Raw genomic sequence first — 24090 nt, forward strand, 5'->3', positions numbered from 1 at the left:
TCTGCGCACATTAATCTTGATTACATGTGTTTTTCAGATGTTGCTAGTTTGATACATTCAAGAAAAGAGAAGTCAGATCAGTTTGGTAAGACTAATGTCTGGAGCGAATTGAAACCAAGGAAATATTTGTTTAGGTTATTTGAATTGAGCAGTTCTTTTTAGACCCCTCAATGTGACTAAGCCCCCCAAAAAGAAATTCAGGAGATAACTTCCTTAGAGCATTTTTTTTTTTTTTTTTTAATTTTAACTCATCGTGGGCTTTTTTTCTTTCTTCGGCACAGAGATATTGAGGGGGCCGGCATAAAAAGAAATCCTCATTTAAATTTGCCAAGTATTATACATAATTAATAAAACTTGATTTGGGTTAAACAAACTACCAAGTATTATACATAATTAATAAAACTTGATTTGGGTTAAACAAACTATTTAGACAATAAGGATTATATAATCTGAACTCCTATATAAGGATTTTTGGATTATAGAAACCTCATAAAACCTAGAACTAGTAAATAAATTGATATCAAAAGTCTTGCTGACCATCATACGATCCCAAGAAAAATTGCAAAGCAATTTTAGGGATCATATGAATGGTCAACAATAACCATGGTACCATGAACCACTCCTAACTAAAAACTAAGAAAGAATATTTAGAATGAGTGAAAAATGAAGATTGAATGAAAATGTTAAAGAATGCAAGACTATTTATAGCCATAAAACGTTCCTATAGTGTAACAACAGTAAAAGGAAATGTTTATTAAACCGATCTAAAATACATTAAACACACTACAAACCGTCCAACCATTGCTTGTAACGCCACGATCCACATTCTGAGATGGTTCAAATTATATAATCTGAAATTTTCAGAGAAGGATTCAGTTTATATAATCTTAACCATCCAAGAATGTGTTAATACTAGAAGTTTGAAAGGTTTGATAGGGTTCAGAACACATGAAATTTAATTTCAACACCATGCACTAAAAATAAAAATTTCAACAACATAATAAGCTAAATGGCATAATTCAAGAACACAATAAATCACACACAAAAATATTATAGATAAGTGAATTTAATCTTCATATGGTCTATCCATGAGAGCGTTGATTTTTTAATAGGTTCTTGATCGGATCAAGCTTTTCCGAATATCTTTGAAATCTTTGACCAATAAAGCGTCCAACTCGATTGGTCCTTTATAGTACTGTGCTGACCAAATATCGAGAGCATGGTTCTGACGTCGTCGTTGTTCCTGAGCTTCATCTAGGTGTACTTGATGCCTCTAGCTGAGTCGTCGATGGACGTTGATACTCAAGACTGTCCACCCTCATTGTGTCTTTGTGGTTAAGTCAATGGTTGATTTGGTCCAGCTGATCCTTCAATGCAGACAGTTTGATATTTAGCACACCAATTTACACAAGTTTTTGTGTGTTGTGGACCACATAAATTGTTGCTGTAATGTGGACCACAAAAAAAATCATATACTTGACAGGTTCAGATTATTAAATCTAAAATGTCCCTCACCTTACAAAGTACGAGTTTTAACACATTTTTGGACCAATTCAGACTATATAATCCAAACAATTTTGTGATTTGTTTGGATTATAATATGAACCACTTCAGAGTGTGGACAGTGGTTTGGTCAACAAGATTGAGTCATTGATCCTTCAAAAAAAAGATTGAGTCATTGAAAACGCTTTTTTGGTTGGTCAGCAATACTTGACTAGTTAGGAACTCCTTAACCACGTTTTTTGGCCATGCATTGATGTATAGTTACACTCTATGACTCTTCACAAATCCCCCCTATAAATACACATCCACCATTCACAAATTCTCATTCCATCACACATTCACTCCTTCTCTTTTATAAATGGTCAAAGGGAATAGTCCCACTTTGTAAATTTGCATCCTCTATTTGGGTGTAAGGTTACTCAATAAAGTCTCCTTCTCCCACCAAATTTAGTTTTACCCCTCCTCATATTGCTTCTTTGGATGTGATAGAAAAAAAAATCTTACCCTATGCTTCAATGTTAATGTAAATGTACTACGAAAGTATTGATCAATTAATAAAATTAGAATTTGTATCATGTCCATCTCTCTATATCTTTCCATTTATTTTATTTTTTGTCATTTTCAATAATGTCATCTTAATAATTTATGTCATATGATTGATAATCTAAGAAAAACAAGTTTTTGGGTTATATAATCCGAAAAAATGATATTTTAGGAAGAAAAAAAAAATAGAACTCAGGAGAAACTCATAGGATAAAAAAAGTAATAGCCAACAATGTATGCAATTGAGCTTGATAAAAAGAAAAACTTTTATGCACCAATTCATCAACAAAAGATAGATATTCTAAAAAAAGTATGTTTAAAAAAAAAATATACATTTTAATAGATGGATTGGATGAATATTCATCCATTAATAATCTAATAATTGATGAATGAAATGAATTTTATAATTAATGGATGGATTGAATGCATTTTTTAAAGGAATTTTTATTGGATTGTCGATGAAACTAATAAAACGTTTTGATCGATTGATCCAAATCCGAATTCAACTATTAGTGAATTCTTTTTTTTTCAAAACAATATTTAATTTAAAAACAATAGTGAATAAATATAATTTTTTTTTCTCTTGAACTTTCCATTTATTGAAATTTTATTGAAAAAGCTTAACCAAAAGATTAGACGAGAAAGACTACAAATTGTCTACAAAACGGCGCTTAAAAGTTTTTTTTTTTTTTTTTGACAAAAGCGCTTAAAAGTTAAAACACTAAAGAAAAAGGGAGAATTTTAAACAAAACTAGTTTAGAGACCCGGCGTTGCCCGGGTTAGATATTAAATAAGTTTTATAAGTTTGTGTGCACGAATACACGTGTCAGTATATTGGATTGAATTTATTTAAATTTACAATTATAATATTATCATAAAAATAAATATAAATGATGAGATGAATGTCCAATGCAAGAATAAAAAGTGTAACAAAATCAACAATGAATTAGTCCAAGTGGTAAGAGTTTAGGGTCCCTTTAAACATGTGGTCATGGGTTTGTTTCGTGATCCATGCGTATGAGAGAGAAAAATCGATTGAAAGGAAAGAAAGTGGGTGATATATATATATATATATATATATATATATATATATATATATATATATCAAAGTATATGTATGAGAAATAATAAAATTGGTGTTTGGCAAACCTGAAGAAGGAAAAATGTTAGATGAAAAGAAGGTTTGGGGATTCTGCCTGTGCTCAAAATATGTAAATATGTGATTAACGAAAATTTATTTATTTATAGTTAACATTTGCATTAGAATATACTGCTAAAAGATAACATAATAACTAATCGAACCTTTTTTTTATTAAAAAAAAAAAAAATAATCGAACCTTTTTTTCCCTCAAACATAAAAACTAATTGAATGATATAGTGCTAAAAGATTAGTAATAACTAATTGAAGCTTCTTTTCCTAAAAACAAATAAACAAATTGGAGTCTTTTAATCATAAAATAAGATCGTATATTCTTTTAATCATAAAATAAGATCGTATATGTAAACTTTGTTGAAGAAAGTATTATGTGTAGTTTGTTGAGATATTTATGCTACATAAAATATTAGAAATTCAATAAAAATTTAAACAAAATATTGAGTGCATAAGATCAAAAGTTTGTTGAGATATTTATGTTAAATAAAATATTGGCTTTTAAAAATAGAAAAAATAATAAAAATATTGAGAATGAATGTGGAAGTGACACGTGGCATAAAAAACCTTACTTTATATATATACTATTGATGTTTATGTTCTTAAGACAAAATTTCTATGTTGGACTCTTTAATCGGTACCCTAGAGAGGGACATCGGTTAACAAGAAAAAAAAGTGCCTACTCCTCAACAAAAATACAATAAAAAAACTCTTAAAGAAAACACATCTAATAATAATCAATACTATATATATAAAGTAAGGTTTTTTATGTCACATGTCACTTCCACATTCATTCTCAATATTTTTATTATTTTTTCTATTTTTAAATATCAATATTTTATTTTACATAAATATCTCAACAAACTTTTGATCTTATCCATTCAATATTTTCTTTAAATTTTTAATTAATTTCTAATATTTTATGTAGCAGAAATATCTCAACAAACTACACATAATACTTTCAACAAAGTTTACATATACGATCTTATTTTATGATTAAAAGACTCCAATTTGTTTATTTGTTTTTAGGAAAAGAAGCTTCAATTAGTTATTACTAATCTTTTAGCACTATATCATTCAATTAGTTTTTATGTTTGAGGAAAAAAAAGGTTCGAATAGTTTTTTTTTTTTGATAAAAAAAAGGTTCGATTAGTTATTATGTTATCTTTTAGCAGCATATTCTAATGCAAATGTTAACTATAAATAAATAAATTTTCGTTAATCACATATTTACATATTTTGAGCACAAGCAGAAACCCCAAACTTTTTTTTCATCTAACTTTTTTCCTTCTTCAGGTTTGCCAAACACCAATTTTATTATTTCAACCACTTTCTTCCCTTTCAATCGATTTTTCTCTATCAAACGCATGAGCCACGAAACAAACCCATGACCACATGTTTAAAGGGACCCAAAACTCTTACCACTTGGACTAATTCATTACTGATTTTGTTACACTTTTTATTCTTGCATTGGACATTCATCTCATCATTTATATTTATGTTTATGATATTATTATAATTTTAAATTTAAATAAATTCAATCTAATATACTGACACGTGTATTCGTGTACACAAATTTATAAGACTTATTTAATATCTAACCCGGGCAACGCCGGGTCTCTAAACTAGTTGCTAAGAAGAGAAGAAAAAAACTAATGAAATTGTTGCATTCACGCCTCAAAAAAGAAACCCCAAAAAGTAACATAACAAAAATCAATAATTAAGACGTCTCATAGTGAATCTATTTCTTGAGCTTCCTCAAAACTTTGTTAATAGTCGTAATATTAACATATTTTCCCTGTCAAAATTCATCAACTGTTTAGAGGTAATATATGTTTTCTTCTTGTCTAAAAAACCAACAGTGGTGATATTAACATTTTCCCACTATCTTGGGCGGAATATATTACGGTTAACAACAAAACAATAATTCATCTTAAAAGAAATATAGGAACATTATTAAAATTTTCATGTTACAAAAAGTAAAAAAGCGTATATCATCAACATATACAAATGGGTGTCTGTCCTAGCATACCAAAAAAACATATATATGTATATCTAGCGTACTAAAAAGAACATTGTCTGTAGTAGTAACAGAAACATTCGCGTGGTCATAACAAAGTGCACGCGACAACGACTTCAGCTTCTTACAAATTGAAGACTCTTTCAAACTCAGAAGACTTACACTTCTATCCACTTTTTGAGTCCACTTTAACGTGAATTGCTTCAAAATACCTTTTAGGGTTTCTCTTTAATCAGGTTTTACTCTTGATCTTTCTGAGTGCTTTTTCTTTTGTGTTTTTTTTATTGCTGTTTTGGTTGTTTTCCATAGATGAATTCATTTTTGTAACTCAATATCCGGGACCAATCATACTATTCATTGGAATTGGATTTGGTGCTTTAACGACGTTGACACAATTACTGTTTACAGCCGTTTGATTCGATTCGTATCAACGACCGAAATTGATTAACTGTGTTATAACTTATGTGTGATTTGAACAGTCCAATCTTAAATAAATGACCAGAATTAATTTCTGCGTGAAATTGCTTGTATTTCTACGGCATAAATTCAGATCCAATCTCTATTCATTAGGTCATATAAACTTACAATGTTTTCTCTTTTTGTGTGATATTGTTGTTTATTAAAATGTTTTGTCTTTTTCTGTGATATTGTTGTTTATAAAAAAAAAATCTAAAGTGTTAATACCAAAAAAATAAATAATTCAAGAGAACCGAATGCGAAATCGCAAGAGAACAATTATGAATTATAATTTTTTTTTAGAAAGAATTATGATGTGTATTTATAATTTTAAAATTAAAGTAGTGTGTGCACAAGCATGCATGTTTATGTGGGTGCGTGCGTGTATTACGCTCACTACTCAAGACTTCTGGGTCCGTCCCTGATAAGCAGTGATGCTTAGTAGAGGATGGTTCAAATTCAGTGGCATAAAAAAGGGCATAGATGTGTGTGTTAAAATTAACTAACTAACTTTTCCTTTAAAAACTATAGAGATTGGATACTTGAATGTTACTTGCATTTCAACGATTGTATGGTTAGTTTAGGTCAATGAAAGTCAAATGACACGTTTGGTTTTCTTCCATGTTTCAAAAGATTTAAGTAAAGGGTATTCATTATTCCATCTTAATAATAATTCCACTTGTATATCTTTTTATGTCATCAGAGATTTTCCTATGTAAAGTCAAACACATCATTCTAGCTTTGACTGCTGGCCATATAAGAACAGATATCTTTCTTTTGATGCATTGAGTTCCATTTGGATTTGTCACTAGCATACAGTCTTTGACTTTTCATATATATTTTTGATCTTAACCCTCTTGTTCCTGAGAAATCTGGGGTTTGGGGAGGTAAGTAAAACTTGTTTGGTGATTATTCCGGTCAAGATTCAAACTCGGGTTCTCCTAAATGATTCGTCTTTAATTGGAGCTCATTTAATCACTTGAGTGAAGCCACAATTATGTACTTTTTTATGATTTATATTTCTACTTTTAAAACTTTTGCGCTGAATTGGATTTTATTTTAAAATTGTTGAGATTGTACGGAGACAAATATGTTGATGTCTTATCTATTTTTCAGAATCTTCAAGGAAACATGAATCATTTTGATAAAAATGAAATTCCAATTCTATCAGAAACACGTGCACAACAATATGATGAACCTCATGATTCTACCTTCCGAAGAAACATATCGAGCACACCAAGTGCTTCAATAACGAATCTTGTCAGACATACTGGTCCGCTTCATACCGCGAGGAAAACTCCTGTTAACCGAATGAGTGGTCCACTATATGCTACTCCTGCAACAGGAAATCCTTTTCAGAATAGTATAATAGTGGCAGGAAATAAAGTAGGGGAGAACACAGAAAAGTTATCTACATTTGATGGCACGGATAAAAATGAACACTTGTTGAGGTCTGGACAACTAGGAATGTGTAATGATCCTTATTGTACTACTTGCCCTACTTCCTTCAAAGTTGCTCACCAAAGAAAACCAAGAGCTACCACTATATTTGATCCCAAGGTATCTTTCTTCCTAAACTAATAGACCTATTATTTCTTCATAAATTTAAGAAAACACTGACTTCTATGTTTTGAAATTGTATTCACGACGTCGATTCTGTCTTCTTTTAAAAATATAATTTATAGATATTTGAAGAATTTATGTGTTTCTTAAGTAGCCAATAATTTTCATATTTATATAGCTTTACTTTTATATTGTTTTCAATGACAATCATTATGATGAATGCGCCTTTTTCGTCATATAGTTGTGCACGTTTTGTTCGTGTTTGCTGTAACTTTCACATAAACAATCATTCATTTTTCATGTTTTTCATGTTTACAGTTCCACAATTCTCTTTATGGCGACGCCAAAGGTTATGGACGAAAAGTTTATTCTTTCTGCTCTTCATGTATTCCTGGAGTGATGAACCCTCACACAAAAATTGTACAGCAATGGAACAAGTTTTTGGCCATATTTTGCTTGCTTGCAATTTTTGTTGATCCCTTGTTTTTCTTCTTACTTTATGTGCACAAGGTTTGATTCTTTTCATTTTATTTAAGTGTAAAATCTTCCAACATAATTTAGTTTACTTTTTTTCCTTAAAAATAAAATAAAAACTTCACTTTTCATCCGTTATCTGTAGGATAATAAATGTATTCAAATCAACTGGACAATGGCAACAACACTTGTTTTACTTAGAAGCATATTTGATGTTGTGTATCTCCTTAACATTCTTCTTCAGGTAATTTCTCAGTACTCACATTTTCGAATTTAATTTTTGCTAATCCATCTATTGATAGAATGATAGACCATTTAAATATAAATGTTTCTAATGGGTGGTCCTATAATTTTCATTAGTCTCTCTTTACTTATAGGGTCAGTCCAATGTATTTTTAGGTCTAAAGCAAAATTTTAATAGAGATTTTTTAAGTACGTTTAGAGAGAATAAGACAAAATTAAGAAAAAATTTCAATAAGTTTATTCAATTGAAAATAATTCTATATGATGTGCGTGTCATACACTAATATGACTATTTTGTCCGTTAGAAATCAAACTTTGGTTTGTCACATTGTAAGAGTATATCATCTTTCGCTATGGTCAACGCGTAAGAGCTTGACCTTTTTAATATATGTATGCGTGTGTGTGTGTGTATGGGTGCGTAAGCACGCCACGTGTGTGAGGGAGTGTGTGTGTGCGCGTGCGTGCGTGCATGCTTTTGCGTTGAAAATAATATTTAATACATAAATTATTTATCAATTGTTAGAGATCTTAAAATAACAAAATAATATTGAAATGATACAAATATAAATTAAAAATAATTTAAGGTTCAAATAACCAATAAAATAGCTAGTATTGAAATCGAACTTGCATCATGAATTATGATTCATCATTTAGATACCACTTGAGTTTCGAGTGAACATTTTTATAAATTTGACAAACGGAAATATTTTCAAAAAACAAAAAATGAGGTCTAATACGGGCCTAAAAAACTTGGGGGCCTAAAGCCCTTGCTTTAGTGGCAGCCCCCTTGAGCCGGCCCTGTTTACTTAAGGAAAGAAAAAATAGCATGTGTCTTGAATCTTAAACATGGTTGTCGAGTTTTATGTCTAGTTTATTGTGTTTTCATGGTTTAAAGATAAGTTGCTTTTTTTGCAGTTTAGGTTGGCTTATGTTTCTCCTGAGTCAAGGGTTGTTGGTGCTGGGGATTTAGTTGACCATCCCAAGAAAATAGCTATTAATTACTTTAAGAGCTACTTTTTCTTGGATTTATTTGTTGTATCACCTATTCCTCAGGTATATATCTTCCTATCTCTCCATGTTAGTTGTTGACACCGACACATGCGATTACATTCCAATACTTTTTGTGCACATTACCTCGGTGTTGTGTTGATGCCTTAATAAATAGTATGTGGAATTGAACAAGTGCTTGATGACGATATGTATTTGACACGGAAGAAAATGGATTTTAATTTGTGTAAAAGACTGAGTTTATGGTTTATGTCCTGAAATATTTGCAGATAATGATAATGTTTATCCTACCAAATTCCTTGGGGTCATCAGGGGCAAATTATGCTAAGAATCTTCTACGTCTAGGGATCCTTGTACAATATATTCCCAGATTATTCAGGTTTTTGCCTCTGCTAATTGGTCAATCTCCAACCGGATTCATATTCGAGTCAGCCTGGGCAAATTTCATCATAAATCTTCTCATTTTTATGCTATCCGGCCATGTTGTTGGTTCATGCTGGTACCTCTTTGGCCTACAGGTGAGTAAAAAGGACATTTGAAGCTTCATTTTGAGAAAATAAAATTTTTCTTCCTCATTAAAATTTCACATTTCGCTTTAAATTCTCACCTTGCATTGAAAAAATAATAACCCTGCATCTTCACTTAATGAAAGAATTCACTTGAATGCTTCTGATTTATAATGTTACATATGGTCTATTTGGATAGCCTTATTTGACCTTATATATTGATATAACCAGTTGCGAAAATGTTTGGAGGAGCTTATGGAAACAACTTATACATGTCCATAAGTTGTTGTGCGTTTGTTTCCATGAGCTCTCCATGATAGGTTACGAACACAGCTTATAATGCTAACCAATGTTTTGAGCATCTTGCAGAGGGTTAACCAATGTTTGCGTGATGCCTGCCGTAATGCTAATCTAACTGGATGCATGGATTTGATTGATTGTAATTCTAATGCTACATGGAGGAATGATAAGGGTGCCAACGATTGTTTGAATTCCTCATCTGGTGTTTTTTCTTATGGAATCTATGCCAATGCTGTACCACTTACGATAGAAACTAGGGTGATCAGCAAATATGTGTATGCACTGTTTTGGGGATTCCAGGTATGCATTTTGTATAAATATACAAATTTTTTCCTATAATATTGAGCTGTCACGATTCAGATTTTTGTACCATCCATTTATATAAAAGTAAATAGGTAATTAACAAATCTATATTGTTTTCCTTCTTTTAATTTTCATATGCAGTTTTAGAAAATCACATTTATACCATTTTCACATTTCATATTAGAAAAAAGGGGGAAGAAAGTGATTGGAACTTTGGAAAACATGATCAAATGTTGTCTAATATAATGTCAAGGGCTAGGTTGAACTAATTCTAAAAGATACATGAATGGTTTGATATTGCTTACCAATTATTCCCATGTTATCTTTAATACAGCAAATCAGTACTATGGCTGGTAATCAAGTACCAAGCTATTTTGTGTGGGAAGTTCTCTTTACAATGTCCATCATAGGATTGGGACTCTTGCTTTATGCGCTTCTCATTGGAAACATACAGAACTTTCTTCAGGCTCTTGGACGGAGGTAGAATGTGGTTCTCATACTTTATGTACACGTTAATTGTCGGTGACATCAATGCTTTTTCATGTGTTTTGGTTCTACAATAACAAAAATTGATTTTGACTAAATTTATCTAAAGATGCAAGTTTTGACTAATAATATAACTTGGTTAGTAAATTTATGATGTGTTTCATCTTTATGGTTGTAACAAACTTGATACATTTTGTTCCATCCTACTTACAGGAGGGTAGAAATGCAACTTAGAGGTCGTGATGTTGAGCAATGGATGAGTCATCGCCGCTTACCTGAAGATCTTAAGAGGTATGAAAGGTTCTAATTCTTTTAACGAATCACATCAACATTGCCAAAATGCATTTATCAAATAATGGATTACGTATAATGAACAAATGATGGATACTTTATCTGTTATGCAGGAGAGTACGGGAGGCTGAACGGTATAGTTGGGCTGCAACAAGGGGTGTTCCTGAGGAAATGGTTCTAGAAAACTTGCCAGAAGATCTCCAGACAGACATAAGACGCCATCTCTTCAAATTTGTAAAAAAAGTATGCATCCAAGCATTTAAAAATAGTTCATGATATACTCTTTAAGTAGATTTTATTTATCTAGTTCAGATGTTATGTGAAATTTAAAATCTCACCTATAATGTTTGCATGTAACTTGCTGGAATCCAATAGAAGTTGAATGAGAAAACAATTTTCAAGACAAAGATTTGTGCATATTCATAATGAAACTAAAACAATTACGCATCTAAAACCAATTATATTAAACAAGTCCGAACACTATTTATAATGAAGATTTAATTCTCTATGATGATCTAACATTTCTACAGGTTCGAATATTTTCCATGATGGATGAGGATGAACCTATCTTAGACGCCATTCGTGAGAGACTAATACAGACGACATACATTAAAGGCAGTAGAATTCTGAGTCAGGGCGGCCTCGTACAAAAGATGGTGTTTATTGTGCGTGGAAAGTTAGAGAGCATCGGAGAAGATGGAATTCCGGTTCCATTATCAGAAGGGGATGCTTGTGGTGAAGAACTTCTAAGATGGTATCTTGAACAATCTGTTGTAAGCAAAGGTACAACTATACTTGATATAATGATAGCATAAAGAACTAGCAATAATTAACAACGTAGCCTTAATAAAAAAAGAGAGAAACAACACTTTTAACTAATGTGGTTTCTCTTGTAGAAGGTAAAAAAGTAAAGCTTCAAGGACAAGGATTGACTAGTGACAGAACAGTAAGATGCTTAACAAATGTTGAGGCATTTTCACTCCGCGCTAAAGACATTGAAGAAGTCACGACTCTTTTCGCAAGATTCTTGCGAAGCCCTCGTGTTCAAGGAGTTATAAGGTTATTTATTTATTCATCCTTCCATTTCCGTGTTGTCTGTATCAATACTTCTACATGTCTTCATCCTTTTGTGATTCATCTGCATTATCTTTCATGAAGAATGTTGTTTCATTTTTTCTATAACTTCTCTACATTGCATATATATCTCCATGCTTCATTTGAATAAAGCCCATTCACAATCATCTAATACAAATCTTATCTCATCCAATGTGGGACTCGTCACAATTTGCATATATGATACAAATCCTACAATGTGTTATTTATATGCCTACTATATACTTCAAAACCATGACTCTGTCGTAATGATTTGGTTGTTATGTTATGTTAGGTATGAATCAACCTATTGGAGATCACTTGCAGCAAACAAAATTAGGGTTGCATGGAGATACAGAAAGAAGCGTCTAAGTCGAGCTAATACGACACAAAATGATTATCAAACATTGATGTCATAGGCTATAACTCTAATGGTTGATTCACTACCATTGAAGCCCTTGGAATAGAATAGTGATATGCTTATAGGAAATTTTTTAATTTTTTATTTTAGAATAAGCTTTTAGGGAGGGGTTTTTTTTATTTTTTTTTAAGGAAGTATATAGGGAGTTATATTGTAGCTAGGTGCTATATAATGAATTTATTGTACACTCCTTAGGGAGTTATAAAGTAGCTAGGTGCTATATAATGAATCTATTGTACACTCCTTAAATTCACCATGATAAAAATAGCTAGGTGCTATATAATGAATTTTCATTGGTCTCTCTTTAGTTACAGGGTCAGTCCAATATATTTTTTAGGTCTAAAGCAAAATTTTAATAGAGGTTTCTTAAGTACGTTTAGAGAGAATAAGACAAAATTAATTAAAAATTTCAATAAGTTTATTCAATTGAAAATAATTCTATATGATGTGTGTGTGTGTCATACACTAAATATGAGTATTTTGTCCGTTAAAAATCAAACTTTGGTTTGTCACATTGTTAGAGTATATCATCTTTCGCTATGGTCAACACCGTTAGTGCTTGACCTTTTTAATATATGTATGCGTGTGTGTATGTGTGCATGAGCAAGCACGTGTGTGAGGGTGTGTGTGTGGGCGAGCGTGCGTGCGTGCTTGCGCTGAAAGTAATATTTAATACATGAATTATTTATCAATTGTTAGAGATCTTAAAATAACAAAATAATATTGAAATGATACAAATATAAATTAAAAAGAATTCAAGGTTCAAATAACCAATGTTAGAGATCTTAAAATAATAAATTAATATTTAAATGATACAAATATAAAATTAAAAAGAATTTAAGGTTCAAATAACCAATAAAATATCTAGTATTGAAATCGAACTTGCATCATGAATTATGATTCATCATTTAGATACCACTTGAGTTTCGAGTGAACATTTTTATAAAATTTGGCAAACGCGAATAGTTTCAAAAAACAAAAAATGAGGTCTACGGGCCTAAAAAACTTGGGGCCTAAAGCCCTTGCTTTAGTGGCAGCCCCCTTGAGCCGGCCCTGTTTACTTAAGGAAAGAAAAAAGTGCATGTGTCTTGAATCTTAAACATGGTTGTCGAGTTTTATGTCTAGTTTATTGTGTTTTCATAGTTTAAAGATAAGTTGTTTTTATTTGCAGTTTAGGTTGGCTTATGTTTCTCCTGAGTCAAGGGTTGTTGGTGCTGGAGATTTAGTTAACCATCCCAACAAAATAGCTATTCATTACTTTAAGAGCTATTTTTTCTTGGACGTATTTGTTGTATCACCTATTCCTCAAGTATATATCTTCCTATCTCTCCATGTTAGTTGTTGACACCGACACATGCGATTACATTCCAATACTTTTTGTGCACATTACCTCGGTGTTGTGTTGATGCCTTAATAAATAATATGTGGAATTGAACAAGTGCTTGACGATATGTATTTGACACGAAAGAAAATGGATTTTAATTTGTGTAAAAAAGATTGAGTTTATGGTTTATGTCGTGAAATATTTGCAGATAATGATAATGTTTATCCTACCAAATTCCTTGGGGTCATCAGGAGCAAATTATGCTAAGAATCTTCTACGTCTAGGGATCCTTGTACAATATATTCCCAAATTATTCAGATTTTTTCCTCTGCTAATTGGTCATTCTCCAACCGGATTCATATTCGAGTAAGCCAGGCAAATTTCATCATAAATCTTCTCATTTTTATGCTATCCGGCCATGTTGGTGGTTCATGCTGGTACCTCCTTGGCCAATAGGTGAGTAAAAAAGGCATTTGAAGCTTCAATTTGAGAAAATAAATTTTTTCTTCCTCATTAAAATTTCACATTTTGCTTTAAATTCTCACCTTGCATTAAAAAAAAAATATCCTTGCATCTCACTTAATGAAAGGAAAAAGAAGAAATATTAATTGATTCACTTGAATATTTGTGAGATTGTTTGGACAAGCTTATGGAAAGAGCTTATACATGTCCATAAGTTGTTTTGAGCTTGTTTCCATGATAGCTTATGAAAACAGCTTATAATGCTAACCAATGTTTTGAGCTTCTTGCAGAGGGTTAACCAATGTTTGCGTGATGCTTGCCGTAATGCTAATCTAACTGGATGCATGGAATTGATTGATTGTAATTCTAATGCTACATGGAGGAATGATAAGGGTGCCAACGATTGTTCCAGGTATGCCTTTTGTAAAAATATGCAAATTTTGTCCTCTATTATTGAGCTGTGAAGATTCGGATTTTTGTATCAAAATAAATTTATATATGTTGCGGATTCCGATGAGAAAACCACACCAATAACAACTTGATGTGTGGAGCAAGGGATAATTAAGCAACCAAAATCAAAGTGTATGGAACAGTTATAATCACAAGCCAAAAGTAGAAAACAACAGCGAGAGAAAAGAAGAAGAGAACACAAAAGAATTTGTTGACCCAGTTTGGTCCAAATTGACCTAGTCTGGGGGAGAGAGCAGCCCTCCGTTTCACTATATGATGAGTAAAGTTACAAAAGAGATGGATAACAAGAATAAGTCTCCCGCCTAATTCTACCCAAATCCCAGCCTCTTCCCGTAACCAAGAGACTCAATCCTAATAGTGTTTCCCAAGGTGAATCAACCCTCAAACCCTAGTGTTTGTTCCAAAGAGACAAACTCTACACAAACCCTAGATTTGTTGTTGCCTTTCTAAACCCTTGTTTCAGCCCCTCTATCTCTCTCAAAATAGTCTGATACAAGGCTTATATTTATAGTAAAAGTTTTGCTTAAAATTTGGAACAAATCTGCACTGAAAATACGTTTTCTTTATTTCCTTCAGCGTACCATCGTGCCACGTTACGATTCCATCGTGGCACGATTTTTCCAGTGCTTTCCTTAGGATCTGCTTCAACCCATCGTGGCACGTTGCTCCTGATTTCTGAACCTGATTTTAAGTTAACTCTCACAATTCTCCACCTTGACTTCAAATCAGTGATGCCCATTTAACATCAACCATCATTGCTGCTCTTTCCCTTGCTTCCCACTACACCAAGTAGCTCCACAAGTTTACACCCTAATCCCTTCAGCCATCAGAATGTCTTCCGCCTTGTTGAAGGTACTTGCAGTCCAACTACGCTAGGAATTTTAGGTAGTTCCACAAGCCTTTACCTCAACCTCTTCAGCCATCGGAACGTCTTCCGTCTTCTCGAAGAGTCCTTGCAGTCTAACTACACTAGGAGTTTTAGGTAGTTCCACAAGCATTCACCGTGACATCTTCAACACAGGACATCTCCCGCTTCTTTGAAGATCTTCTTGCATCCAATCACCCTTGGCATTCGTTTAGAGTAATCCCGCAAGTTGTGCTATACATTCTTCAACCTTATGAAGAAATCCCTTGCTCACCATAGAGCATAGCACCCAAGGTCCTCCATAGTCATACCATTACCGGTGTGTTCAACTCCACCTCAAGCTGAGCGTACTCTACCTCAACTAGCAAATGCGTACATCCCACTATGTCTTCAACCTTGAAACTCCACCTCCACAGGTAGATCATGAGTATTCTTACCACCGCCTCTCCAGGCTGATGTTGAGTGTTTAACGTCTCTCCAGACGAACACCGCTCCACTAGGCATCAATCCCAAGGTGACCAACATCACATTCATCCTCCAAACAACACCACACCATCAGAGCACCTGCATCCTCATAACCCTCAGTGACAATTTGTGCGGAGTTACCATTAATCTCCGGACAATCCTTCATGAAGTGACCCATCTTGTGACAGTTAAAGCATTCAGACTTTGACTTCTTACCACTCTTTCTCCGGTTACCTCTACCTCCACCATTCCCTCTTGAGACACTTAGGCCTTCACCGTTTTCATGAACTCTCAAGTCCTTGGACTTGGTCAACTCCTTGGTTCTCAAAGCCGCTTGAACTTCTTCCAAGGTAACAGTGCCTTCTTTGCCATAGAGCATGGTATCTTTGAACGATTCATAAGATTTTGGTAGAGCACACAACAAGAGTATAGCTTTAGGAATTGCCGATGAGCCAAAGACTTTGTCATATACAAAGATTCCAACTTTGCCCACATCGATGCCGCGGTTGGTTCCTTTGCTACTTCTCTCAGAACTTTATCCCCGAGGCACAAGACAATGGCACTCCTGGCCTTGTCCACCATCTCGGTCTTCTCCGCTCGTGACATGGTGACTGGTAAAGCACCTTCACCCTTCAAAGCTTTCTCACACTTCTGTTGTATTAAGACCGCTTCCATCTTTACCTTCCATAACCCAAAATCGTTATCGCCGGTAAACTTCTCAATATCCCACTTTGAACCCATGATACTTGATTATCCTTTGACCCTTGCCCCACGGTGGGCGCCAATTGTTGCGGATTCCGATGAGAAAACCACACCAATAACAACTTGATGTGTGGAGCAAGGGATAATTAAGCAACCAAAATCAAAGTGTATGGAACAGTTATAATCACAAGCCAAAAGTAGAAAACAACAGCGAGAGAAAAGAAGAAGAGAACACAAAAGAATTTGTTGACCTAGTTCGGTCCAAATTGACCTAGTCTGGGGGAGAGAGCAGCCCTCCCTTTCACTATATGATGAGTAACGTTACAAAAGAGATGGATAACAAGAATAAGTCTCCCGCCTAATTCTACCCAAATCCCAGCCTCTTCTCGTAACCAAGAGACTCAATCCTAATAGTGTTTCCCAAGGTGAATCAACCCTCAAACCCTAGTGTTTGTTCCAAAGAGACAAACTCTACACAAACCCTAGATTTGTTGTTGCCTTTCTAAACCCTTGTTTCAGCCCCTCTATCTCTCTCAAAATAGTCTGATACAAGGCCTATATTTATAGTAAAAGTTTTGCTTAAAATTTGGAACAAATCTGCACTGAAAATACGTTTTCTTTATTTCCTTCAGCGTACCATCGTGCCACGTTACGATTCCATCGTGGCACGATTTTTCCAGTGCTTTCCTCAGGATCTGCTTCAACCCATCGTGGCACGTTGCTCTCCATCGTGGCACGTTGCTCCTGATTTCTGAACCTGATTTTAAGTTAACTCTCACAATATAAAAGTAAATAGGTAATTAACAAAACTATATTGTTTTCCTCCTTTTAATTTTCGTATGCAGTTTTAGAAAATCACATTTATACCATTTTAACATTTAATATTAGAAAAAAGGGGAAGACAAAGATTGAACTTTGGTAAACATGATCAAATGTTGTCTAATATCATGTCAAGGGCTAACTTGAACTAACGCAAAATGACACGTGAATGGTTTGATATTACTTACCAATTATTCCCATGTTATCTTTAATACAACAAATCAGTACTATGGCTGGTAATCAAGTTCCAAGCTATTTTGTGTGGGAAGTTCTCTTTCCAATGTCCATCATAGGATTGGGACTCTTGCTTTATGCGCTTCTCATTGGAAACATACATAACTTTCTTCAGGCTCTTGGACGGAGGTAGAACGTGGTTCTCTTACTTTATATATGTGCCCGTTAATTGTCAGTGACAACAATGCTTTGTCGTGTGTGTTTGGTTTTGCGATAACAAAAATTGATTTTGACTAAATTTATCTAAAGATGCAAGTTTTGACTAATAATGCAACTTTGTTAGTAAATTTCTGATTTGTTTCATCTTTAGGGTTGTAACAAACGTGATACATTTTGTTCCATCCTAATTACAGGAGGGTAGAAATGCAACTTAGAGGTCGTGATGTTGAGCAATGGATGAGTCATCTTCGGTTACTAGAAGATCTTAAGAGGTATGAAAGGTTCTAATTCTTTTAACAAATCACATCAACATTGCCAAAACACATCTATCAAATAATGGATTACGTATAATGTACAAATGATGGATACTTTATCTGTTATGCAGGAGAGTACGGGAGGCTGAACGGTATAATTGGGCTGCAACAAGGGGTGTTCCTGAGGAAATGGTTCTAGAAAATTTGTCAAAAGATCTTCAAACAGAAATAAGACGCCATCTCTTCAAATTTGTAAAAAAAGTATACATTCAATCATTTAAAAATAGTTCATGATATACTTTTAAGTAGATTTTATTTACCTAGTTCAGATGTTATGTGAACCTTAAATTCTCACCTATAATGTTTGCATGTAACTTGCAGGAATCCAATAAAAGTCGAATGAGCAAACAATTTTCAAGACAAAGCTTTGTGCATATTCATAATGAAACTAAAACAATTACACATCTAAAACCAATTATATTAAACAAGCCACACACTATTTATAATGAAGATTTAATTCTCTATGATGATCTAACATTTCTACAGGTTCGAATATTTTCCATGGATGAGGATGAACCTATATTAGACGCCATTCGTGAGAGACTAATACAGACGACATACATTAAAGTCAGGGTGGTCTCGTACAGAATATGGTGTTTATTGTGCGTGGAATGTTAGAGAGCTTCGGAGAAGATCGAATTCCGGTTCATTATCAGAAAGGGATGCTTGTGGTGAAGAACTTCTAAGATGGTATCTTGAACAGTGTGTTGAAAGCAAAGGTACAACTATACTTGATATAGTGATAGCATAAAGAACTAGCAATTATCAGCAACATAGCCTTAATAAAAAATTTGAGAAACAACACTTTTAACCAAGGTGGTTTCTCTTGTAGAAGGTAAAAAAGTAAAGCTTCAAGGACAAGGATTGACTAGTGACAAAACAGTAAGATGCTTAACCAATGTCGAGGCATTTTCACTCCGTGCTAAAGACATTGAAGAAGTGACAACTCTTTTCGCAAGATTCTTGCGAAGCCCTCGTGTTCAAGGAGTTATAAGGTTATTTATTTATTCATCCTTCCATTTCCGTGTTGTCTGTGTCGATACTTCAACATGTGTTCATCCTTTTATAATTCAACTGCATTATCTTTCATGAAGAATGTTGGTTCATTTTTTCTATAACTTCTCTACATTGCATATATATCTCCATGCTTCATTTGAATAAAAACCATTCTTAATCATCTGATACAAATCTTATCTCATCCAATGTGGGACTCGTAACAATTTGCATATATGATACAAATCCTATAGTGTGTTATTTATATGCCTACTATCTACTTCAAAACCATGACTCATAATTATTTGGTTGTTATGATATGTTAGGTACGGATCAACCTATTGGAGATCACTTGCAGGAAACAGAATTAGGGTTGCATGGAGATACAGGAAGAAGCGTCTAAGTCGAGCTAATACCACACAAAATGATTATCAAACATTGATGTCATAGGTTGTACTCTAATGTTTGATTCGCTACCATTGAAACCCTTTGTATAGAATAGTGGTATGCTTATAGGAAATTTTTTAATTTTTTTTAGGGTTAATACCTCTTTTGGTCCCTGTAATATGAGCGAATTTTGATTTTAGTCCCTGTAAAAAAAAGTTTAGATTCTGTCCCCAACATTTCAGATTCTTCCACTATTGGTCCCTCACTTAAACTAGTCAGCAGAATCTGCTAATGTGTCCAGCTAACTGTGTAATTATTTTTTTTCTTTTTTTTTTAATTGGTTTCAGATGCCATTTGGATTAAAATGATTTTTAATTTTAAAGTTAAATTTTTTTGAAGGAATTTTTTAAAATTAAATAAGAACTGAAGTATTTAAAATTAAATTATCCAATTAAATTTCATCTTCTTCTTCTCCCCAGCGTTCTTCATTTTCTTCTTCTTCTTCATACTCCTTTAGCAGGTTCTTCACCTTTTCTAATTCACCAAGGCTCCTTTAATTTTCTCATCATTCCTCTAGCAGGTTCTTTTTCCAAACCCATATCTCTTTAACCAAAATTCACAATTTGATGCAAATATAAAATGTTAGGGGTTTTCAAAACAAAACATCGTCAAATCTGATGCGAATTTAAATGGTTAAATTATGAATTTTGAAGGGGATGGATGAGAAGAATGATGAAGAATGGGAAGACGCTGAGAGAGAGAGGGAGAAAGATGAGAGGAATGATGAGAAAGTTGATTTTTATTTTTTAATTTGTTTTTTATATTTTTTTTGAATAATGAAATAATTATAAATTTATGGTGGATTAAAAAATATTAAAATTACACAGTCAGCGTGACATGTGGCCAGATTCTGCTGACTGGTTTAAGTAAGGGACCAATAGTGGAAGAATCTGAAATGTTAGGGATAGAATCTAAACTTTTTTTTTACAGGGACTAATACTGGAATTCGCTCATATTACAGGGCACCAAAAGAGGTATTAACACTTTTTTTTATAAAGCTTATAGGGTGGTTTTTTGTTTGAACGAAGCTTATAGGGAATTTTTTTTTTTTTTGAAGAGAACCTTATAGGAAGTTATATAAAGTAGCTAGGTGCTATATAATGAATTTCTTGTACACTCCTTAAAATCACCATGATAAATATAGCCACGAACATTTTGATTTAAAATCAAAATAATTCTCAACTTTAAGAATTCTAAGAAACTGTTATGTTATATTTAAAAAAAAGAAAAACTGTTATATTAATAATCATTAGGTTTTTCCTTTTTATTATCTTTGTAACCAAAAAAAATATAATCATTAGGAAAAATTAATACATGGGGTGTTTAAAGATTTTTTTTTTTTGTTACAAGAGTGTTTAAAGATTAATATAACTATATTCACATATCTTAAAACAAAATAAATAAATAAATCGAGTTGTAGTTGTTACAAGAGTGTTTAAAGATTAATATAACTATATTCACATATCTTAAAACAAAATAAATAAATAAATCGAGTTGTAGTCTAAGAGACAATACAAAAAGAAAGAAAGACAATAAAAGAGGTAAGAAGCGGGTACTTCCATGGGCGTTTGTATTGACACCTTCATTTTAACTATTGTATCTATGTTTTGCAGAAATTTAGTTGAGTAGTGTTGTTCGACCAACTAAAATTTCACATCGTATTTCAACATCATATAAAAATACACATTTTTTAGAGGAAAAATATGTCACTTATAACTAAAATTATTAATTTATTAATTAATGTGACTTGAAGAGAGAGAGAATTAAAAAACCAAATCGTATATATAGTGTGTATCGTATATATACGGTGTTGGAAAACTTTTTTTTTGAAGAAACAAAAATGGTATATATTAACAAAGGCGGTGAAGCCTCCTTAGCACAAGAAGTGCTAAGAAGTCACCCCAAAAGAGTCAAACAAATGTAGTAATTACACAAAACCGGGTGCGTCGATACCCAAACAGAGCATAGGGTCCGACCACCACTTTTGATAACCGTACACAAATGTGGCTTTACTAGCTTTTAGCCACCATAAAGAATGTAATTTTACTTTTTCTATAAACCTTCAATGGATGTGTGGATATTATTAAAGTCTGTTGTTGCGTTCATTCCAAACCATCCACACACAAAGTAACCAAATAAGCTGAAGAAAGGATCTACGCGCCTTCGAGTGACCTGTACAATTAATAAACTGAATAAAATGGTCACTGAGATCATGAGGATCAACACCGGACACGCCAATCCACGCACGGATATGATGCCAAACTTCACCAAAAGTAGTACAATGAAGAAACAAGTGATTTGCGGTTTCTGCAATACCGCATCCAGCCATGCACCCAACTGCCTCGACATCCAGACACCCACGCCTCACAAGATTGACCTTAGTTGGGAGCCTATCCCGTAACAAACGCCAAGCCATAATAGAAACCTTCAAAGGAACCTGCTTATGCCAGACAAGTTCGCCGACACCAACACTTGGAGGATCGGCCATAGTAGTTAAAATTTGATAGGCCCCACGCACTGTGTAAACATCATCATTGTTGGAGTCCCATAGCCACCTGTCAGAAATATCAGACTGCAAAACAACACCATTAAGTAATTGCCTACACTCCTCTACCAGCTCCTCCTCCCATACCCACAAAGGTCTCCTCCAGTTCCACGCCCCTCCTTCAGTCTCCCACCCAAGAGCAAACAAATCTGCCACTGTACTCAGTTTGTTATTCGCTAAGTCAAATAAACGACTAAACCTTGTCCGAAGAGGGACATCACCAAGCCACCGGTCATACCAAAAGTAAGTAGACACACCATTCCCTACCCTCTTCGAAACCCGCTCCTCAAACCAACTCCTCTCACCTTCACCCATCCCGTCCCTAATCTTCGCTACTTCCTTCCACCAAGATGAAGTACTCCGGCCCCCTACCTGCAACCTACCTGCCTCCTCACCATATCTGGCCACCAACACCCTATACCAAAGTCCATCTCTATCCACCAACATTCGCCAACACCATTTGCCTAACAAAGCGCTATTAAACTCCCTCAGCTGTCTAACCCCCAACCCTCCATACTCCTTTCTTAAACAAACAGAGTTCCAAGCGACCCAGGAAATTTTCCTGTTATCCTCACTCCCTCCCCAAAAAAATTTATTAAAAATAGAGTCAATGATAGAGATTATACCTGACGGAGCTCTGAAGAAGGAAAGGGACGGTGTTGGAAAACTAAAAAAAAATTTGTGGAATTAATTTTAGGTTTACTAGGATTTTTGGGAGGCGTTTAAATCTGATTTCATGAGGTTATTATCGGAGTTCCACCAGAATGCAAGTTTGGTGAAAGGTTTAAATTGTATGTTTATAGCTCTAATCTCAAAAGTTGAGAACCCTGAGGTATTGTCGGAGTCTAGACATATTTATTTGGTTGATTGTCTTTATAAAGTGTTTGCTAAAGTCTTAGCAAATCGACTCAAAAATGTTACTAGAAGTTTAGTCTCAGATATTCAGTTAGCGTTCATTAAAGATAGACAGATTGTTGATGGTGTCCTAGTTGTCAATGAGGTGGTGGACGAAACTCGCAAATTTTAAAAGGAATTATTAATGTTCAAGGTCAATTTTGAAAAGAGTTACGATTCAATTTATTTATAACGACTCTTGTAACCCGTGTGATGACTCTTAGATGGCATACCCCCCCACCCCCCCCCCCCCCCTTTCCAACACCGTATATATACGATACACACTATATATACGATTTGGTTTACTAGGATTTTTGGGAGGCGTTTAAATCTGATTTCATGAGGTTATTATCGGAGTTCCACCAGAATGCAAGTTTGGTGAAAGGTTTAAATTGTATGTTTATAGCTCTAATCTCAAAAGTTGAGAACCCTGAGGTATTGTCGGAGTCTAGACATATTTATTTGGTTGATTGTCTTTATAAAGTGTTTGCTAAAGTCTTAGCAAATCGACTCAAAAATGTTACTAGAAGTTTAGTCTCAGATATTCAGTTAGCGTTCATTAAAGATAGACAGATTGTTGATGGTGTCCTAGTTGTCAATGAGGTGGTGGACGAAACTCGCAAATTTTAAAAGGAATTATTAATGTTCAAGGTCAATTTTGAAAAGAGTTACGATTCAATTTATTTATAACGACTCTTGTAACCCGTGTGATGACTCTTAGATGGCATACCCCCCCACCCCCCCCCCCCCCCCCCCCACAAGAGTCATTGTGTAATGGAGAAAATGAACTTTCATGTTTTATGACATAAATGACTCTTAGAATGTGTGAGTACAACAACGATTTCAGTTCACATCAATGGTTGGCCGACTAATGGATATAAAATGGAAAGAGGATTGTGTCAAGGTAATCCATTTTCTCCTTTTCTTTTTTCTATTAGGTATTGAATGATTAAATGTTACGTTGAATACTAAAGTTGAAGTTGGACTATATGTTGGTTATAAAGCTGGGTAGGCAGGTGAGGTCTATTTGACTTATT

The 24090-nt window shown here is 33.8% G+C and overlaps 1 protein-coding gene and 1 pseudogene across 1 annotated transcript; both read left to right on the plus strand.

Annotated features, from left to right (window-relative positions):
* Nucleotides 1-6802: 6802 nt before the first annotated feature.
* Nucleotides 6803-12642, plus strand: LOC146919023 (putative cyclic nucleotide-gated ion channel 20, chloroplastic). The gene is made up of 12 exons (XM_085712287.1): nt 6803-7232; nt 7554-7745; nt 7855-7953; nt 8868-9005; nt 9230-9478; nt 9836-10066; nt 10404-10549; nt 10769-10846; nt 10960-11089; nt 11377-11629; nt 11743-11905; nt 12234-12642. Exons 1-12 carry the CDS (start codon nt 6804-6806, stop codon nt 12355-12357), a joined length of 2232 nt encoding a protein of 743 aa, XP_085568413.1. The 5' UTR covers nt 6803; the 3' UTR covers nt 12358-12642.
* Nucleotides 12643-12898: 256 nt separating this feature from the next.
* On the plus strand, nt 12899-19638 carry LOC146919024 (putative cyclic nucleotide-gated ion channel 20, chloroplastic; annotated as a pseudogene).
* The last annotated feature ends 4452 nt before the right edge of the window (nt 19639-24090 follow it).

This window comes from Medicago sativa, chromosome 5, assembly GCF_051527215.1.
Source record: "Medicago sativa cultivar Bolivia chromosome 5, Bolivia_mono, whole genome shotgun sequence".
Taxonomy (NCBI): Eukaryota; Viridiplantae; Streptophyta; class Magnoliopsida; order Fabales; family Fabaceae; genus Medicago; species Medicago sativa.